The sequence below is a fragment of the Mytilus edulis genome, chromosome 12, assembly GCF_963676685.1.
Source record: "Mytilus edulis chromosome 12, xbMytEdul2.2, whole genome shotgun sequence".
Lineage (NCBI taxonomy): Eukaryota > Metazoa > Mollusca > Bivalvia > Mytilida > Mytilidae > Mytilus > Mytilus edulis.
Genome location: NC_092355.1, coordinates 76653326 through 76670947, shown reverse-complemented (window position 1 = coordinate 76670947; position 17622 = coordinate 76653326). Strand labels below are relative to the sequence as shown.

General features: G+C 34.6%; 2 protein-coding genes across 2 annotated transcripts in view; one reads left to right on the top strand and one right to left on the bottom strand.

Moving 5' to 3' along the window:
• The window catches only part of LOC139497850 (uncharacterized), a 497218-nt gene that overhangs the window by 21454 nt on the left and 458142 nt on the right, over positions 1-17622 (top strand). Inside the window, exons 5-6 of the mRNA XM_071286089.1 lie at positions 622-882; positions 1536-1988. Coding sequence (XP_071142190.1) covers positions 622-882; positions 1536-1988 — 714 coding nt within the window. The remainder of the gene's footprint in view (positions 1-621; positions 883-1535; positions 1989-17622) is intronic.
• On the bottom strand, positions 9463-11958 carry LOC139499175 (cilia- and flagella-associated protein 184-like). Its single transcript, XM_071287858.1, has one exon. It carries the CDS (start codon positions 11677-11679, stop codon positions 10330-10332), a length of 1350 nt encoding a protein of 449 aa, XP_071143959.1. The 5' UTR covers positions 11680-11958; the 3' UTR covers positions 9463-10329.

Below are 17622 nucleotides of genomic sequence, written 5' to 3'. Positions count from 1 at the left end.
ATAAGTGCTTTTGATTTTACTGAGTCTATTTTGGGCCAATTTGCGAAAAAAATAGTTTTGTGGGAATCTCTGTGTAGTGATATAGGACATTTGTTTCTTTTTTCAACAATTGACTGAGCTTAACCATTTGTGTGGATTTAAAAAGTATATGACCATATAATGAATGGGTAGAAACTTCAGTGGTATTATATGTATACAAAGTATAAAATTATCAAATAACTTATTGTGTGAAAAAAAGATTTTTTTATAACAAGGAGACAAATCATGAAAAGATTTTTTGTTTGATTTTTTCACCAATTTTGATATAAATAAAAAGGACAAATCTTACTGTATAGCTGTTAACTTTGTTATGATTTGTAAGCCCAGATAGAAGAGAAGGGGCATTACGTGTTACTCATGTCCATCTGTATGTCCGAGCTTAGGTCTAGTTAAATATTAAATTTTTGAACGAATCATGACAATTCAACTCACTAAGACTTTCAATTAAAACTATAGATTCTAACAAAACTTCTAAAACTTACATACAATGAAAACAGGCACTCAAAAGAATAGTTATATGTGTATAGATGAGTAAAGTTATGCTATGCTTTAATAAAACATTTACGAAAAATATCATTTTAGGTGATATGGTTCCAACTGAAATAAAAGTAATGGCTGACCAAAGATCTATTGATTTGTATCTCAAATTACTAGAGTCAGGATCTGAGAAAAAGAGAGACATACGTTTAGTAGTTGTTGGAAAACAAGGTGCTGGAAAGACGTCATTGATTAGAAGATTGTTTGGTGAAGACATTTCAGATGTTACCAGTACAAATGGAATCGAAATTCACAAAATTAAATGCAAAGCAATGTCTGATGATGGCATATGGAAGAAATTAGATGGTATGATGTTGATATTTATCAAAGACAAATCCTTCTCAGCAATTCGAAGTTTCCTTAAAGTATGAATAAGAATTGCAAAGTTGTTTTGTCGAGATTTTGCATTTTAACTTTTCTCGTGCTTAGGATGATTACAATTAGGAGATAACTGTATTGTATTTTAAGTCTCGACTTAATACAATATTGTTATCTCCATTCTAATGAAACTGACATACACCAACGTTAAAACATGTATTTTAAATCTGGCATATGCCGTCTGCGCTTGCGTGTCAATTGATGCCATGTAAATAAGTGACGTTATCCAATCAAAATGAACGTTAAAAAAGTTGTTGCATTAGAATATATAGATATTTTATGATTTTAAAAATTGGTCTCATATGTCAAACGTACCTGAAGTTAAATCAATTTTGAGGAAAATGTTTTTATGCTAGCATTTTAATTAAAATTGAATTATATCTATACATTTTGTAATAAATTCCAATGATAGCAATTGCTTAATATTTAACTGAAAACAGAATAGTGATAAAAGTTGCTCAAGTGCCTAGAACTAAATATATTTGAGTGTGGACTAATCAGTACAAATATCAATACAAATATGTACACTATATAATGAAATTAATTTTAACACACTTTTTTTTAAAATTTTCAAATAATAGGAAAAAATGAAGAAAATGAAATCCATGCAAGGCTGTTGAAACCAATCGAAGAAAAGCTGAGTCAAGACCAAGAAAGGATTGATACACCAGTCGCAGCCGAGGCAAGCAAACCCAATAAGGAAAAAAACCCAAGAAAATATGTTAATGAAACAGAGAAATTAGAGACTGAAAAACTAAATCTTCTAGTCAAGCCATTGGGGAGTGAACCTCAAGTTGAATCTACAGTTGCTACATTGCAGCCAAACAAAGTATTCGAAGAGGCAAGAAGGGATATTAAAACCATGACAGAATCTAAAGTTGATTTTAAGGACAAAGAGGAGTACGCCACATTGTTGTTATGGGATTTTGCAGGAGATGAAGAATTTTATCAAACACATCAAACTTTTTTATCACCAGATGCTATTTATTTAGTTGTTACAAAACTCAATGAGGCTGATGAAAAAGAGGCAAAAGGTAATACATAATGTTTATCAATATACATGATAAGCAAGCATCAAACTCAACACGTTTCAAATTGTTTTGCATCCAGGACACTTTTTATACGACCGCAAAAATTTTAATTCGTCGTATATTGCTATCACGTTGGCGTCGTCATCCTGCGTCGTCGTCGTCGTCCGAATACTTTTAGTTTTCGCACTCTAACTTTAGTAAAAGTGAATAGAAATCTAAGAAATTTTAACACAAGGTTTATAACCACAAAAGGAAGGTTTGGATTGATTTTGGGAGTTTTGGTCCCAAAATTTTAGGAATTAGGGGCCAAAAAGGGCCCAAATAAGCATTTTCTTGGTTTTCGCACTATAACTTTAGTTTAAGTAAATAGAAATCTATGAAATTTTGACACAAGGTTTATGACCACAAAAGGAAGGTTGGGATTGATTTTGGGAGTTTTAGTTTAAACAGTTTATGAATTAGGGGCCAAAAAAGGGCCCAAATAAGCATTATTCTTGGTTTTCGCACAATTACTTTAGTATAAGTAAATAGAAATCAATGAAATTTAAACACAAGGTTTATGACCACAAAAGGAAGGTTGGGATTGATTTTGGGAGTTGAGGTCTGAACAGTTTAGGAATTAGGGGCCAAAAAGGGGCCCAAGTAAGCATTATTCTTGGTTTTCGCACCATAACTTTAGTATAAGTAAATAGAAATCTTTGAAATTTAAACACAAGGTTTATGACCATAAAAGAAAGGTTGGGTTTGATTTTGGGAGTTTTGGTCCCAACAGGTTTTTAGGAATAAGGAGCCCGAAGGGTCCAAAATTGAACTTTGTTTGATTTCATCAAAAATTGAATAATTGGGGTTCTTCGATATGCCGGATCTAACTGTGTATGTAGATTTCTAATTTTTGGTCCCGTTTTCCAATTGGTCTACATTAAGGTCCAAAAGGTCCAAAATTAAACTTAGTTTGATTTTAACAAAAATTGAATCCTTGGGGTTCTTTGATATGCTGAATCTAAAAATGTACTTAGATTTTTGATTATTGGCCCAGTTTTCAAGTTGGTCCAAATCGGGGTCTAAAATTAAACTTTGTTTGATTTCATCAAAAATTGAATAATTGGGGTTCTTTGATATGCCTAATCTAACTGGGAATGTAGATTCTTAGTGTTTAGTCCCGTTTTCAAATTGGTCTACATTAAATACCAAAGGGTCCAAAATTAAACTAAGTTTGATTTTAATAAAAATTGAATTCTTTGGCTTTTTTGATATGCTGAATTTAATCATGTACTTAGATTTTTGATTATGGGCCCAGTTTTCAAGTTGGTTCAAATCAGGATCCAAAATTATTATATTAAGTATTGTGCAATAGCAAGAAATTTTCAATTGCACAGTATTCAGCAATAGCAAGAAATCTTCAATTGCACAGTATTGTGCAATAGCAAAAAATGTTCAATTGCACAGTATTGTGCAATAGCAAGAAATCTTCAATTGCACCGTATTGTGCAATAGCAAATATTTTCAATTGCACAGTATTGCGCAATAGCAAGAAATATCTAATTGCACAATATTGTGCAATAGCAAGAAATTTTCAATTGATTGGAGTTATCTTTCTTTGTCCAGAATAGTAGTTGAATCAACTTAAATCATTGTTTCATACAATGCTTAATGTATATTCACTTTTACTACCAACTGATAAATTAAAACACTCTTTACCATTCAGTGATAACAAGCACTTTTTGTTACATTTTAATATTTTATGATGTATTTAAATGAGTAGTTATTGTTGCAAACTCCATTAGAAATTTGAATTGAGATCAGTTTTGAAAAAAGGGAAAGGGGGATGTGAAAAAAAAATGGTGGGGGAGGGGGGGTTTAATTTTTCTCATTTCAGATTTCATAAATAAAAAGAACATTTCTTCAAACATTTTTTTGAGAGGATTAATATTCAACAGCATAGTGATTGCTCAAAGACAAAAAAAATATTTTAAGTTCATTAGACCACATTCATTCTGTGTCCAAAACCTATGCTGTGTCAACTATTTAATCACAATCCAAATTAAGAGCTGAATCCAGCTTGAATGTTGTGTCAATACTTGCCCCAACCGTTCAGGGTTCAACCTATGCGGTCGTATAAAGCTGCGCCCTGCGGAGCATCTGGTTGGAATATGGAATAACCTTTATGGGGAATGATCCAAGCCAAATATTTGAAACCAAATATATATATAAACCACAAAAATTGTAGAGCTAAAAGTGTCTTTATCATAGGGGTCATTGAAGTACCAGAATCTATGACACGCGAGTTGATATTATTTTTTAATTATTTTTGGTTATATGATCAAATATCCGCTTGACTCGGCTCTATACTTATAAACAAGGCTTCCAAAATTTCCTGACGACAGCCCGACATTTTACAAAGAAATATTTTTGACAGTCAATGATCAGCTGGATACTTAAATGTAACTGAGAGGATGCATAAGATATATGTGTCTTAAGTAATTAGAAGTGTTATATGCAATAAAATTATTTATAACTGTTTTGTTGTCTTCATTCTAAAAATAAATAAAATATTATCCTCGGTATTGTGTCATTTTTCTGTGTATCGGGAGCCATCATTGAATCAGTCAGCTTCAGTACCTGACTTTTCTTATGTTTTCGTTTTTGTTTGTGTTTAAATAATCTATCTTCTCTCTGTGAGTACCTTACACTTGTTAACTTGTTAATTAAGGCCATATTATTTTAAACTGTTGATGACAACTGGCTTTAATTGTAGTACAGCTTGATACATGTGATACTTTTCTTTTTGTGTATTGATTACCTGACCACGTGACCTTTACAACTGATGCGGTATTTATAGATAACATTGAGGAGGCCCAATGAAGGATATTGTTTTAAACCTTGTACTGAACAGTGATAACATTTTTCATTGTACAATTTTCAAACCCGATTTAGAAAATAAGGAATAAATAAAAAATATACTCAGTTGGTAGATAATTTAATGAAAAACAACATGATATGTAAGCATATAACAACAATAATAGCACAATGTTGACAAACACAAGCAATAAATATTACAATGAGTTCATTGAAAAGAAGCACAGATCATAGCACAAGATTACAGTTCATTTAGTCTAATTTAAGATCTAACATTAATCAGCTTGCTAAATGCATTGTTCTGATATACATGGCGGTTACGAACGGATTGCCATTTGCGGATTGCAGGAACAGGGTCGAAGTCTTTAACATCTACACCTACTAAGCTTATTCTCATAAGTTGACCTAAAGCATCAATACCCAGACTACACCTTAGCGATTTAACAATGTTCTGCCTTGAAAAACCCCTTTCGCATTCGACACTTGAAACCGGCAAAATACGTGAAATTTCCATTAAAGAAATTGCATTAGGGAACTGTTCAATTTCAGACGAAGTCTTTATAAGAGTCAGAGATTGTCATGATTGGATATTATTCTTTATGATTTCAATTGTAAAAACATTTTTTTAATATGAGAACAAGAATAGAGAACGCCCCTCTTATTCATTGGACAAGTCAGCTTGGTATACACAAGCGAAGCTTTTCTTGGTGTTTTTACTATATATTTCAATTAATTTTCCCCTTTATAGTACCCCTGTATTTAACACGATGTACAGTGTCAAATAAATAATATATGTCTGATATCATACTTATTCATTTATAAATATACTTATTTGAAGAATAACTTTTAAATATCAGGGAACTTTGTTAAACTGAATGCTCATTTAAAATAATATCTATAAAGCGTAATTAAATAGGATGTTGTTCCGTACATGCTTACATATTTGACCTCGTTACCTGATCATATTTATGTACATTGTTATGCATCATTAGTTCTATTGATAAAGACAAGCTAAGGACACCTCATCAAAGGTAACAAACCTGTAATCAGTGAATGATTTATGGCTTCAATATAACTTATTGAAGGGATAATTGTTTGACAGCTTGTTATGTTGTTGTGATTTAAATAAAAGAAAACGTGTTTTTTCCTACTTTTTATTGATGTACACAAGCTAAAGACCAAGCCGTACATTTATGTATCCAGAGAATTAGACTAACTGAGACACTTCAAAGAATCTTACATTTGCTGCATCTGTTGTAATAAACCCAATTATGACCGAAATATCTTTGTGAAATAGTATGCCCAAGTGGACATGTCCAAAGCCCCAAACGGACATTTTTAATGATCGATAGTTGGTCAAAATTGAAATGACCGTTTTATGAAAAATGCCTTGAATAACAAAAAGTGGCAAACCAATTCTATTTGACCGTTTGAGGCTGAGAGCAGCCGGACTTTTTATGAAAGTTTCGGTCATGACCGGAATATATGACCGTTTTGGAAGCCTTGCTTATAAACCTTGTCATTATGATATTGTGCTGTGGTCCAAGGAAGTACTAATAGCTCAGAAGGCAATGCTTTGGTACTGATATCATATGTATCCTACCTTTCTTATTTTTTGATAAACTATACATTTTTAAGAAAACAAAGTTTTTCCTCGATGAGGACGTGTTGCCTAGGATGAATTTGCCTACACTTATTATGTTCATGTTGGTCCTCAAGATCCCATTTATTTCAGTCATGTCAGTTCAACCTTGGCTTTCAAATTTAGGATTTGATTATTTTAATGTAAATGCAATACGTCTAGTTTGAATAATTGGTCACGTTTCTGTAATATAATGATTACATATGGTCATACTAAATATTTCATAACAAAAAAATCTGGAAAATTTGCATCTTGTATGAAAATGCCTTTTGCTCTGAAGTTTTTGTCCTGATACCTTTGCTAAAATTGGTTTCTCATATATTTATCATGTACAACTGAAATGCTGCACCCTGTCAAACTATTCTTTAAGATTATCTAAAATGCATGTGTTACACATGTGTTAAGCTCAACTCCCACAAACAACCATGTGTGCTTTTCTCATTACTTGGCGTTCATCTTCGTTGTAATATTGGTAAACCTGAACATTTTATTTTATTTGAAACAATAGATCTTAATTAACAAATTAAACAAAACTTACCTAAGTTGTAGTTTGATGTTAATTTGGTAAGGTCCAATCTACCAGAATCACATGAGTGAACAGATGATCACATGATGCAAATCAGACTTCAGAGTGGAGAAAGTCAGGAACTGAAACTTCCATAATGAGGGTGGGCACAAATCACAACTCGGGCGGGCATGTGATTCTGGTAGATTGGACCTTACCAAATTAACATCAAACTACATCTTAGGTAAGTTTTGTTTAATTTGTTAATTTAGTAAGTCCAATCTACCTATAGAATCACATGAGTCTTTAGAGTTCAGTTCTGCACTTTCAGTAAAAATCTATGTAAAGTAGCAACAGTTATACTAAAAACACTACATATTCCACTACTTGGAAACTCTACTAATTCTAAATTTCGGAATTATATACATCCTTATATACACAAACTATCTTATTTTCTCTTGGCCAATAAGATTTCATTACTGAAGGAGCTGTCATTAGTAATTGGTCTTTGATAAAATTTTCGAAACACACTATCTTTCCTCCATCCAGCTGTGCGAAGAATTGTAGCTATAGGAATTCGACCACTAACATAGGAAGTAGCAGCTCCTCTAGTACTATGAGGTGTAAAGATTGTCTATTCCAGCCATAATTAAAACTTGTTTAATCCACTTAGCAATGGTACCCTTTTTTACAGGTTTATACGGTTTTTGGAAACTCAAAAACAATTGAGTGTTATTTAATCTTAATTTATTTCTAAATATTCATGTAATGTATGAACCACACAAATCCTATAATCTGGCTTAAATGCTTCTATAAATATCTCTGGTAACTGATATCCAGGTCTAGTTTGCTTAAGCAAGTCTCCATATCTAATTTTAACTGAGTATGTATCAAGTTCCAAATTCCTAATATCTATTAAGAAAATACTCTGCATTCTCTGACCTGTTGTTAAAGCTAATAACATAGCCAATTTAAATGTTATGTTTTTTAATGTAATATCTTTGTTCCAAGTCTTTAAAAGACTTAGCACCATTTCCACATTCCAGGTACAATTATACCTAGGTAAAACAGGTTTCTTACTAAATATTCCCTTCATAAATTGTTTAACATGAAAATGTTTTCCAATTTGCACATTAGTAATAAGATAAACAAAACTAGATACTGCTGATTTAGCAGTATTAACAGCACTATATCCTAAGCCGTTTAGATGCAATTCTAACAAAAATTTTAATACACTATTTACAGATGGATCAAATCGATCCGTTTTTTCTTTGTCACAAAAAAGCAGCCACTTTTTGATATATGTCCCATACTGTTTTTTGGTAGAATCTCTCCAGGAATTGATGATGATGTCGGCAGCCTCTGCTGATACTCCTCCCTCACACATTTTATTCCTGAGATCTTGAAACCCGCCAATCTCATGTTTTTCAAAGGATGAGTTTGATTTGTTTTGGGATTCGTCAGAATCGTTTCCACTTTTGGCAAAATATATGGTTGATCGCAAATCATTTGTAGTAGCTGCGGAAACCAAGGCTGTGTTGAAAATAAAGGTGCTATGACTAATGCGGTTGCTTTTTCCTGACAAATTTTCTGTAACACTGCACTGATCACACTGAAAGGAGGGAATATATATGCATAAAATGTATTCCAAGTTAAAGAGAATGCATTAACAGCCAAAGCCTTCACATCCGGGCCAAGGGATACATATTGTTCTAATCTATTGTTATGTTTTGATGCAAATAAATCAATGTCACATGGACCAAGTTTATTCATTATACACTCAAAAATACTATCAATAATCATCCATTCCATATCTGAATTAGACTTGTGTCTGCTTAACGCATCTGCTTTTATATTTAACTTCCCTGGGATATGAAAAACACTAAGCCAAATTTGTCTATGTATACACCACAACCATATCTCTTTAGCTAAATTATTTAACTCTTCTTTTCTTCCTCCCATTTTATTCAAATACTTAATAGCAGTTGTATTATCAAGAAATAATTGTACATGTTCATTACGAGTTCTGCAACAAAAGGCTTTTAATGCAAGAAAAGCTGCTTTCAGTTCCAAAAAATTTATATGTTTATTACGTTCACTCAAACTCCAAACACCTGATAATGTAAGATTATTTGTTACATCAAGAGCTCCATATCCTAACATACTACTGTCAGATTCAATTTTTCTATCTGGTGGCTTAAAAACAATTGGTTTATAACTATTATGAATGTTTTCAATCCACCAGTTTATACATTGTTTACTCTCATTTGATAATATAATTTTAGCATCAAAATTTCCTTTATTCAATTTTAATTCAACATCCTTTTGTATTTCTAAAGTTTTGTAAAAAACTGGTGCATATAAGACACCATGTTCACTAGCAACCAATTTTCCAATTAACTGCGCAAATTCACGTATGGTAACAAAACACTTCCTTAACAAAGTTCTGCATAATTTCACAATATTTGCAACTTTCTTTGGTGCTAATTTCACTACCATGCTCACAGAATCTATACTGAATCCTAAAAATTCAATGTTTTGAGCAGGCACAACAACTGATTTTTCTTTATGTATAGTAAATCCAAGGCTATCAAACAATTTCATTGTTTCTTGAACATTATTTAGACATTCCTCATAAGTATCCCCTACCAATAAAATGTCATCAATATACGCACAATTAACATATCCTTCTTTCCTTAAAGAAGATAACACAGGTTTTAACAACTTTGTGAAAATGCGAGGAGCTGGTGATAAACCATTAGGCATAGCTGTAAACTGATACAATTGACCTTTCCAAGTAAATCTCAAAAATTTTCTATCTTCCTTTTTTATTCCTAAGCTGTAATATGCATCTTTTATATCCAACTTTGCAAAGAAATTTTTATTTTTTACTAATTCTAATGCTGACTTGAAAGTTTCCATCTTGAAATGTTTATATTCCAAATGCTCATTCAGATTACTTAAATTTAATATTAATCTAAATGATCCATCAGCTTTAGGCCTAATAAAAATACTAGATAATACTTCCCCATACTGATGAATTACAGGTTCAATAACCTTTTTGTGTAAAAATTTTGTTAACAGATTGTCGATAACTATTTGTTCACTTTCATTAAATTTAATTTCTTTCCGTGAACATGTACCACATGGTTCACATTCAAATTCCAAGTGATAACCTTGACATACAATATTCAAGAGGTTTCTATCACTTGTAATTGTTTTCCATGTCTCACTATACTGAGATATTTTTCCCGCAACAAAGTTGTCAGTAGTATTATGCAGACAATTAAGATTTAATAATGTACATGTACTTACATTACTATTACTAACTGTGTCCATTTCTAATGACCCAGATTCCCCTTTCCTTTCTTGTTGTAGGGTTTCTTCTGCTCTCGTCGAATCTGGGCCTTTTTGGCTAAAAAATTGTTTTTAAAACCACTTTTCCCTTTGAAACTTCCATTGGCATTGTCAGACTTAAAATTATCATTCCGAGAATAAGTGTCCTTAACTTCAGGAACATGTGCCTTATCCTTGTTCCATGTACTTTTAACTTTCATTTTATTGCCCAGTTTAGTACTATCGTCTATTTCTTTCATCCGTTGTTCCAGATTTTCTCTGTCCCCAAATAAATAGTTCGGCGAAATTTTCTCATCTTCGTGGCTCAGGGCTAAATATTTTTTGTCTAAAGCTGGCGTTAGCAACTTCCTTCTTTGACTAGACAGATCTCTATGAGCATACAACAACAAATTAAGGGAGTCCAGGGATAGTTCAAACGTTTCTTCCGATTCTTCCGATGAGCTTTTCAAAGACTTTTCCATTAGCTGAACAACCGGTATCATCCCTTTAACAAGATACCCCTGGGTTCTTTGCAAGGATCTGTCATTATCTTTCAGACGTTTAGATGTTTCCTTAGAACTCCACAGCACTTTGTTCACTTTAGGAACCTCTAGAAATTCACAATTCTCTGGCCGAACAAATTTATCCACTAATTCCTGAACTTCTTTATTTTTATGATCTACGGCAGACTCCGCCCCTTGATTAACAATTTTTGCTATCTCATCGTGTACCGGCGATCCTAATCTTGGTTTCTTGGACAAAATGTTCTCAACTTTTTTCATTTTTTCCATTTTGGACATACTCGTCGTAACTTTTATTCTTTTTTGAGGTGGTTCCTCCGCCACATGATCCTCCTCATCTTCCTGGGAAGACTCATAATCCCGTTCCGATTCCTCCTCCGAGACACTGTCATAAAAAGTATTCGGAGATTTGCCCCGTTTATCGTTTCTCAACTGCGTCGGCGCACTAGGCCCAATCGAATCAGCTGTTTTGTGAAGAACCGCATTTTTAATTTCAATTACGGACTTGGTAAGCTCATTAATTGCTTTCTGCTGTTCAACATAAAGTTTTTGATTGTTAATCAATTGCTCATTGTATTGAGCTAACAAATCCGGTCTCTGTTGATTAACTTCAACACTTGCGGTAAAAGGTACATAATTAGGCTCCGCCCCCTTTTTGTTTTTATCAACTGTCGCTCGCTTCGGAACAGAATGTAAACGGGTAGGCTGTGAAGATGATGGAGCGCCAGTATGAATCAACTGAAGAGAACCATCATCCTTCACCACTATTGCCTGGTCTTGGAAAACATTGCAGTTTTCCACCACTGGATCCAAAATAATAAATTCCTCTGCCATTGTTCGGAATTTCCTAAACACACGTGCCCTCTCTATCAGCGCAAACACATTAACAAAGAAAATTGTTTACAAACATAATTTCATGTCAAATGAAAATTATGAATAACATCACTATAGTAAAACTTTCAAACTACGAACAATTCCTGACTATCCAAACACTAACATATACGAAATTTTAATTTTTTGTCTCCTAAATAAATAGTCTAACTTTGCATTACAAAGGATCAACCTCGTTCTGATTTGCATCATGTGATCATCTGTTCACTCATGTGATTCTATAGGTAGATTGGACTTAATAAAATTTTAAACAAATCACATTAGAGTACCTAGTATGAAGTTCAATTTGTTTCTGTCACCTTATACTTTCTACAGTTGTTTTCTAATGCGGTTCATTTAAATTTCTGACCGGTTTAACCGTTTGGTTTGATAAAACTAATTATACCCCCGCTTTAAAAAAAGGGGGGTATACTGTTTTACCTCTGTCTGTCCGTCCCTCAGTCCGTCCATCAGTCCGTCACTCCGTCAGTCCGTCCGTCAGTCAGTCCGTCCCATGAAACTTTCGTCACATTTTACTCAGGAACTACACATCCACCCTTTCTGTAATTTGATATCAACATTTATATATGTCAGCCATACCGTGTGATGCGTTTTCAGATTCATCACTTGACAACTTCCTGTTTACCGAACACTTGTCTGATTTTACACATGATAGCCAAGTTGAAAGTTTTCGTCACATTTTTCTCAGGAACTACAATACAAGGATTTCTGAAATTTGGTTTCAGGATTTATATAAGTCAGCTATACCGTGTGATGCGTTTTCAGATTCATCACTCGACATCTTCCTGTTTACCGAACACTTGTATGATTTTACACATGATAGCCAAGTTGAAAATTTTCGTCACATTTTTCTCAGGAACTACAATACAAGGATTTCTGAGACTTGGTTTCAGGATTTATATAAGTCAGCTATACCGTGTGATGCGTTTTCAGATTCATCACTCGACAACTTCCTGTTTACCGAACACTTGTATGATTTTACACATGATAGCCCCGCTTTAAAAAAGGGGGGTATACTGTTTTACCTCTGTCTGTCCGTCCGTCAGTCCGTCCATCAGTCCGTCCGTCAGTCAGTCCGTCCCATGAAACTTTCGTCACATTTTTCTCAGGAACTACACATCCACCCTTTCTGTAATTTGGTATCAACATTTATATATGTCAGCCATACCGTGTGATGCGTTTTCAGATTCATCACTTGACAACTTCCTGTTTACCGAACACTTGTCTGATTTTACACATGATAGCCAAGTTGAAAGTTTTCGTCACATTTTTCTCAGGAACTACAATACAAGGATTTCTGAAATTTGGTTTCAGGATTTATATAAGTCAGCTATACCGTGTGATGCGTTTTCAGATTCATCACTCGACATCTTCCTGTTTACCGAACACTTGTATGATTTTACACATGATAGCCAAGTTGAAAATTTTCGTCACATTTTTCTCAGGAACTACAATACAAGGATTTCTGAAATTTGGTTTCAGGATTTATATAAGTCAGCTATACCGTGTGATGCGTTTTCAGATTCATCACTCGACAACTTCCTGTTTACCGAACACTTGTATGATTTTACACATGATAGCCCCGCTTTAAAAAAGGGGGGGTATACTGTTTTACCTCTGTCTGTCCGTCCGTCAGTCCGTCCATCAGTCCGTCCGTCAGTCAGTCCGTCCCATGAAACTTTCGTCACATTTTTCTCAGGAACTACACATCCACCCTTTCTGTAATTTGGTATCAACATTTATATATGTCAGCCATACCGTGTGATGCGTTTTCAGATTCATCACTTGACAACTTCCTGTTTACCGAACACTTGTCTGATTTTACACATGATAGCCAAGTTGAAAGTTTTCGTCACATTTTTCTCAGGAACTACAATACAAGGATTTCTGAAATTTGGTTTCAGGATTTATATAAGTCAGCTATACCGTGTGATGCGTTTTCAGATTCATCACTCGACATCTTCCTGTTTACCGAACACTTGTATGATTTTACACATGATAGCCAAGTTGAAAATTTTCGTCACATTTTTCTCAGGAACTACAATACAAGGATTTCTGAAATTTGGTTTCAGGATTTATATAAGTCAGCTATACCGTGTGATGCGTTTTCAGATTCATCACTCGACAACTTCCTGTTTACCGAACACTTGTATGATTTTACACATGATAGCCCCGCTTTAAAAAAGGGGGGGTATACTGTTTTACCTCTGTCTGTCCGTCCGTCAGTCCGTCCATCAGTCCGTCCATCAGTCCGTCCGTCAGTCAGTCCGTCCCATGAAACTTTCGTCACATTTTTCTCAGGAACTACACATCCACCCTTTCTGTAATTTGGTATCAACATTTATATATGTCAGCCATACCGTGTGATGCGTTTTCAGATTCATCACTTGACAACTTCCTGTTTACCGAACACTTGTCTGATTTTACACATGATAGCCAAGTTGAATGTTTTCGTCACATTTTTCTCAGGAACTACAATACAAGGATTTCTGAAATTTGGTTTCAGGATTTATATAAGTCAGCTATACCGTGTGATGCGTTTTCAGATTCATCACTCGACATCTTCCTGTTTACCGAACACTTGTATGATTTTACACATGATAGCCAAGTTGAAAATTTTCGTCACATTTTTCTCAGGAACTACAATACAAGGATTTCTGAGATTTGGTTTCAGGATTTATATAAGTCAGCTATACCGTGTGATGCGTTTTCAGATTCATCACTCGACAACTTCCTGTTTACCGAACACTTGTATGATTTTGCACATGATAGCCCCGCTTTAAAAAAGGGGGGTATACTGTTTTACCTCTGTCTGTCCGTCCGTCAGTCCGTCCATCAGTCCGTCCGTCAGTCAGTCCGTCCCATGAAACTTTCGTCACATTTTTCTCAGGAACTACACATCCACCCTTTCTGTAATTTGGTATCAACATTTATATATGTCAGCCATACCGTGTGATGCGTTTTCAGATTCATCACTTGACAACTTCCTGTTTACCGAACACTTGTCTGATTTTACACATGATAGCCAAGTTGAAAGTTTTCGTCACATTTTTCTCAGGAACTACAATACAAGGATTTCTGAAATTTGGTTTCAGGATTTATATAAGTCAGCTATACCGTGTGATGCGTTTTCAGATTCATCACTCGACATCTTCCTGTTTACCGAACACTTGTATGATTTTACACATGATAGCCAAGTTGAAAATTTTCGTCACATTTTTCTCAGGAACTACAATACAAGGATTTCTGAAATTTGGTTTCAGGATTTATATAAGTCAGCTATACCGTGTGATGCGTTTTCAGATTCATCACTCGACAACTTCCTGTTTACCGAACACTTGTATGATTTTACACATGATAGCCCCGCTTTAAAAAAGGGGGGGTATACTGTTTTACCTCTGTCTGTCCGTCCGTCAGTCCGTCCATCAGTCCGTCCATCAGTCCGTCCGTCAGTCAGTCCGTCCCATGAAACTTTCGTCACATTTTTCTCAGGAACTACACATCCACCCTTTCTGTAATTTGGTATCAACATTTATATATGTCAGCCATACCGTGTGATGCGTTTTCAGATTCATCACTTGACAACTTCCTGTTTACCGAACACTTGTCTGATTTTACACATGATAGCCAAGTTGAAAGTTTTCGTCACATTTTTCTCAGGAACTACAATACAAGGATTTCTGAAATTTGGTTTCAGGATTTATATAAGTCAGCTATACCGTGTGATGCGTTTTCAGATTCATCACTCGACAACTTCCTGTTTACCGAACACTTGTATGATTTTACACATGATAGCCAAGTTGAAAATTTTCGTCACATTTTTCTCAGGAACTACAATACAAGGATTTCTGAAATTTGGTTTCAGGATTTATATAAGTCAGCTATACCGTGTGATGCGTTTTCAGATTCATCACTCGACAACTTCCTCTTTACCGAACACTTGTATGATTTGACACATGATAGCCAAGTTGAAAATTTTCGTCACATTTTTCTCAGGAACTACAATACAAGGATTTCTGAAATTTGGTTTCAGGATTTATATAAGTCAGCTATACCGTGTGATGCGTTTTCAGATTCATCACTCGACAACTTCCTGTTTACCGAACACTTGTATGATTTTACACATGATAGCCAAGTTGAAAATTTTCGTCACATTTTTCTCAGGAACTACAATACAAGGATTTCTGAAATTTGGTTTCAGGATTTATATAAGTCAGCTATACCGTGTGATGCGTTTTCAGATTCATCACTTGACAACTTCCTGTTTACCGAACACTTGTATGATTTTACACATGATATCCAAGTTCAAAATTTTAAAAAGGGGGGGTATACTGTTTTACCTCTGTCTGTCCGTCCGTCAGTCCGTCCGTCAGTCCGTCAGTCCGTCCATCAGTCCGTCCGTCAGTCAGTCCGTCCCATGAAACTTTCTTCACATTTTTCTCAGGAACTACACATCCACCCTTTCTGTAATTTGGTATCAACATTTATATATGTCAGCCATACCGTGTGATGCGTTTTCAGATTCATCACTTGACAACTTCCTGTTTACCGAACACTTGTCTGATTTTACACATGATAGACAAGTTGAAAGTTTTCGTCACATTTTTCTCAGGAACTACAATACAAGGATTTCTGAAATTTGGTTTCAGGATTTATATAAGTCAGCTATACCGTGTGATGCGTTTTCAGATTCATCACTCGACAACTTCCTGTTTACCGAACACTTGTATGATTTTACACATGAAAGCCAAGTTGAAAATTTTCGTCACATTTTTTCTCAGGAACTACAATACAAGGATTTCTGAAATTTGGTTTCAGGATTTATATAAGTCAGCAGCTATACCGTGTGATGCGTTTTCAGATTCATCACTCGACAACTTCCTGTTTACCGAACACTTGTATGATTTTACACATGATAGCCAAGTTGAAAATTTTCGTCACATTTTTCTCAGGAGCTACAATACAAGGATTTCTGAAATTTGGTTTCAGGATTTATATAAGTCAGCTATACCGTGTGGTGCGTTTTCAGATTCATCACTAGACAACTTCCTGTTTACCGAACACTTGTATGATTTTACACATGATAGCCAAGTTGAAAATTTTAAAAAGGGGGTATACTGTTTTACCTCTGTCTGTCCGTCCGTCAGTTCGTCCATCAGTCCGTCAGTTCGTCCATCAGTTCGTCCGTCAGTCAGTCCGTCCCATGAAACTTTCGTCACATTTTTCTCAAGAACTACACATCCACCCTTTCTGTAATTTGGTATCAACATTTATATATGTCAGCCATACCGTGTGATGCGTTTTCAGATTCATCACTTGACAACTTCCTGTTTACCGAACACTTGTCTGATTTTACACATGATAGCCAAGTTGAAAGTTTTCGTCACATTTTTCTCAGGAACTACAGTACAAGGATTTCTGAAATTTGGTTTCAGGATTTATATAAGTCAGCTATACCGTGTGATGCGTTTTCAGATTCATCACTCAACAACTTCCTGTTTACCGAACACTTGCATATTTTTACACTATTAATATTATCCACTTGGGGCGGGGGTATCATCAGTGAGCAGTAGCTCGCAGTTTCACTTGTTATTACAGTTTGGTTAGAATTTTGAATAAACTGCAATATTTGCAGTCAAGTCACATTAATAAACAAAAATGATAATGTATCAAAGCATTTAATGCATACGGTGCGGGATTTCCTCGCTGTGTTGAAGACCTATGGGTGGCCTTTTTCTGCTCTTTGGTCAGATTGTTGGGTCTTTGACACATTCTCTATTTCCATTCTCAATTCTATACACTTTATTCATCAGAAAATTCTGATACATTAGATAGTGAAGCAGAACCTCATTTCTTTACCCAAGTTTGAATACTGGTTTGAACTCA

Coding starts and splice junctions, on each gene's coding strand:
- LOC139499175 (XM_071287858.1), bottom strand. CDS start 11,679: ATGGCAGAGGAATTTATTATTTTGGATCCAGTGGTGGAAAACTGCAAT.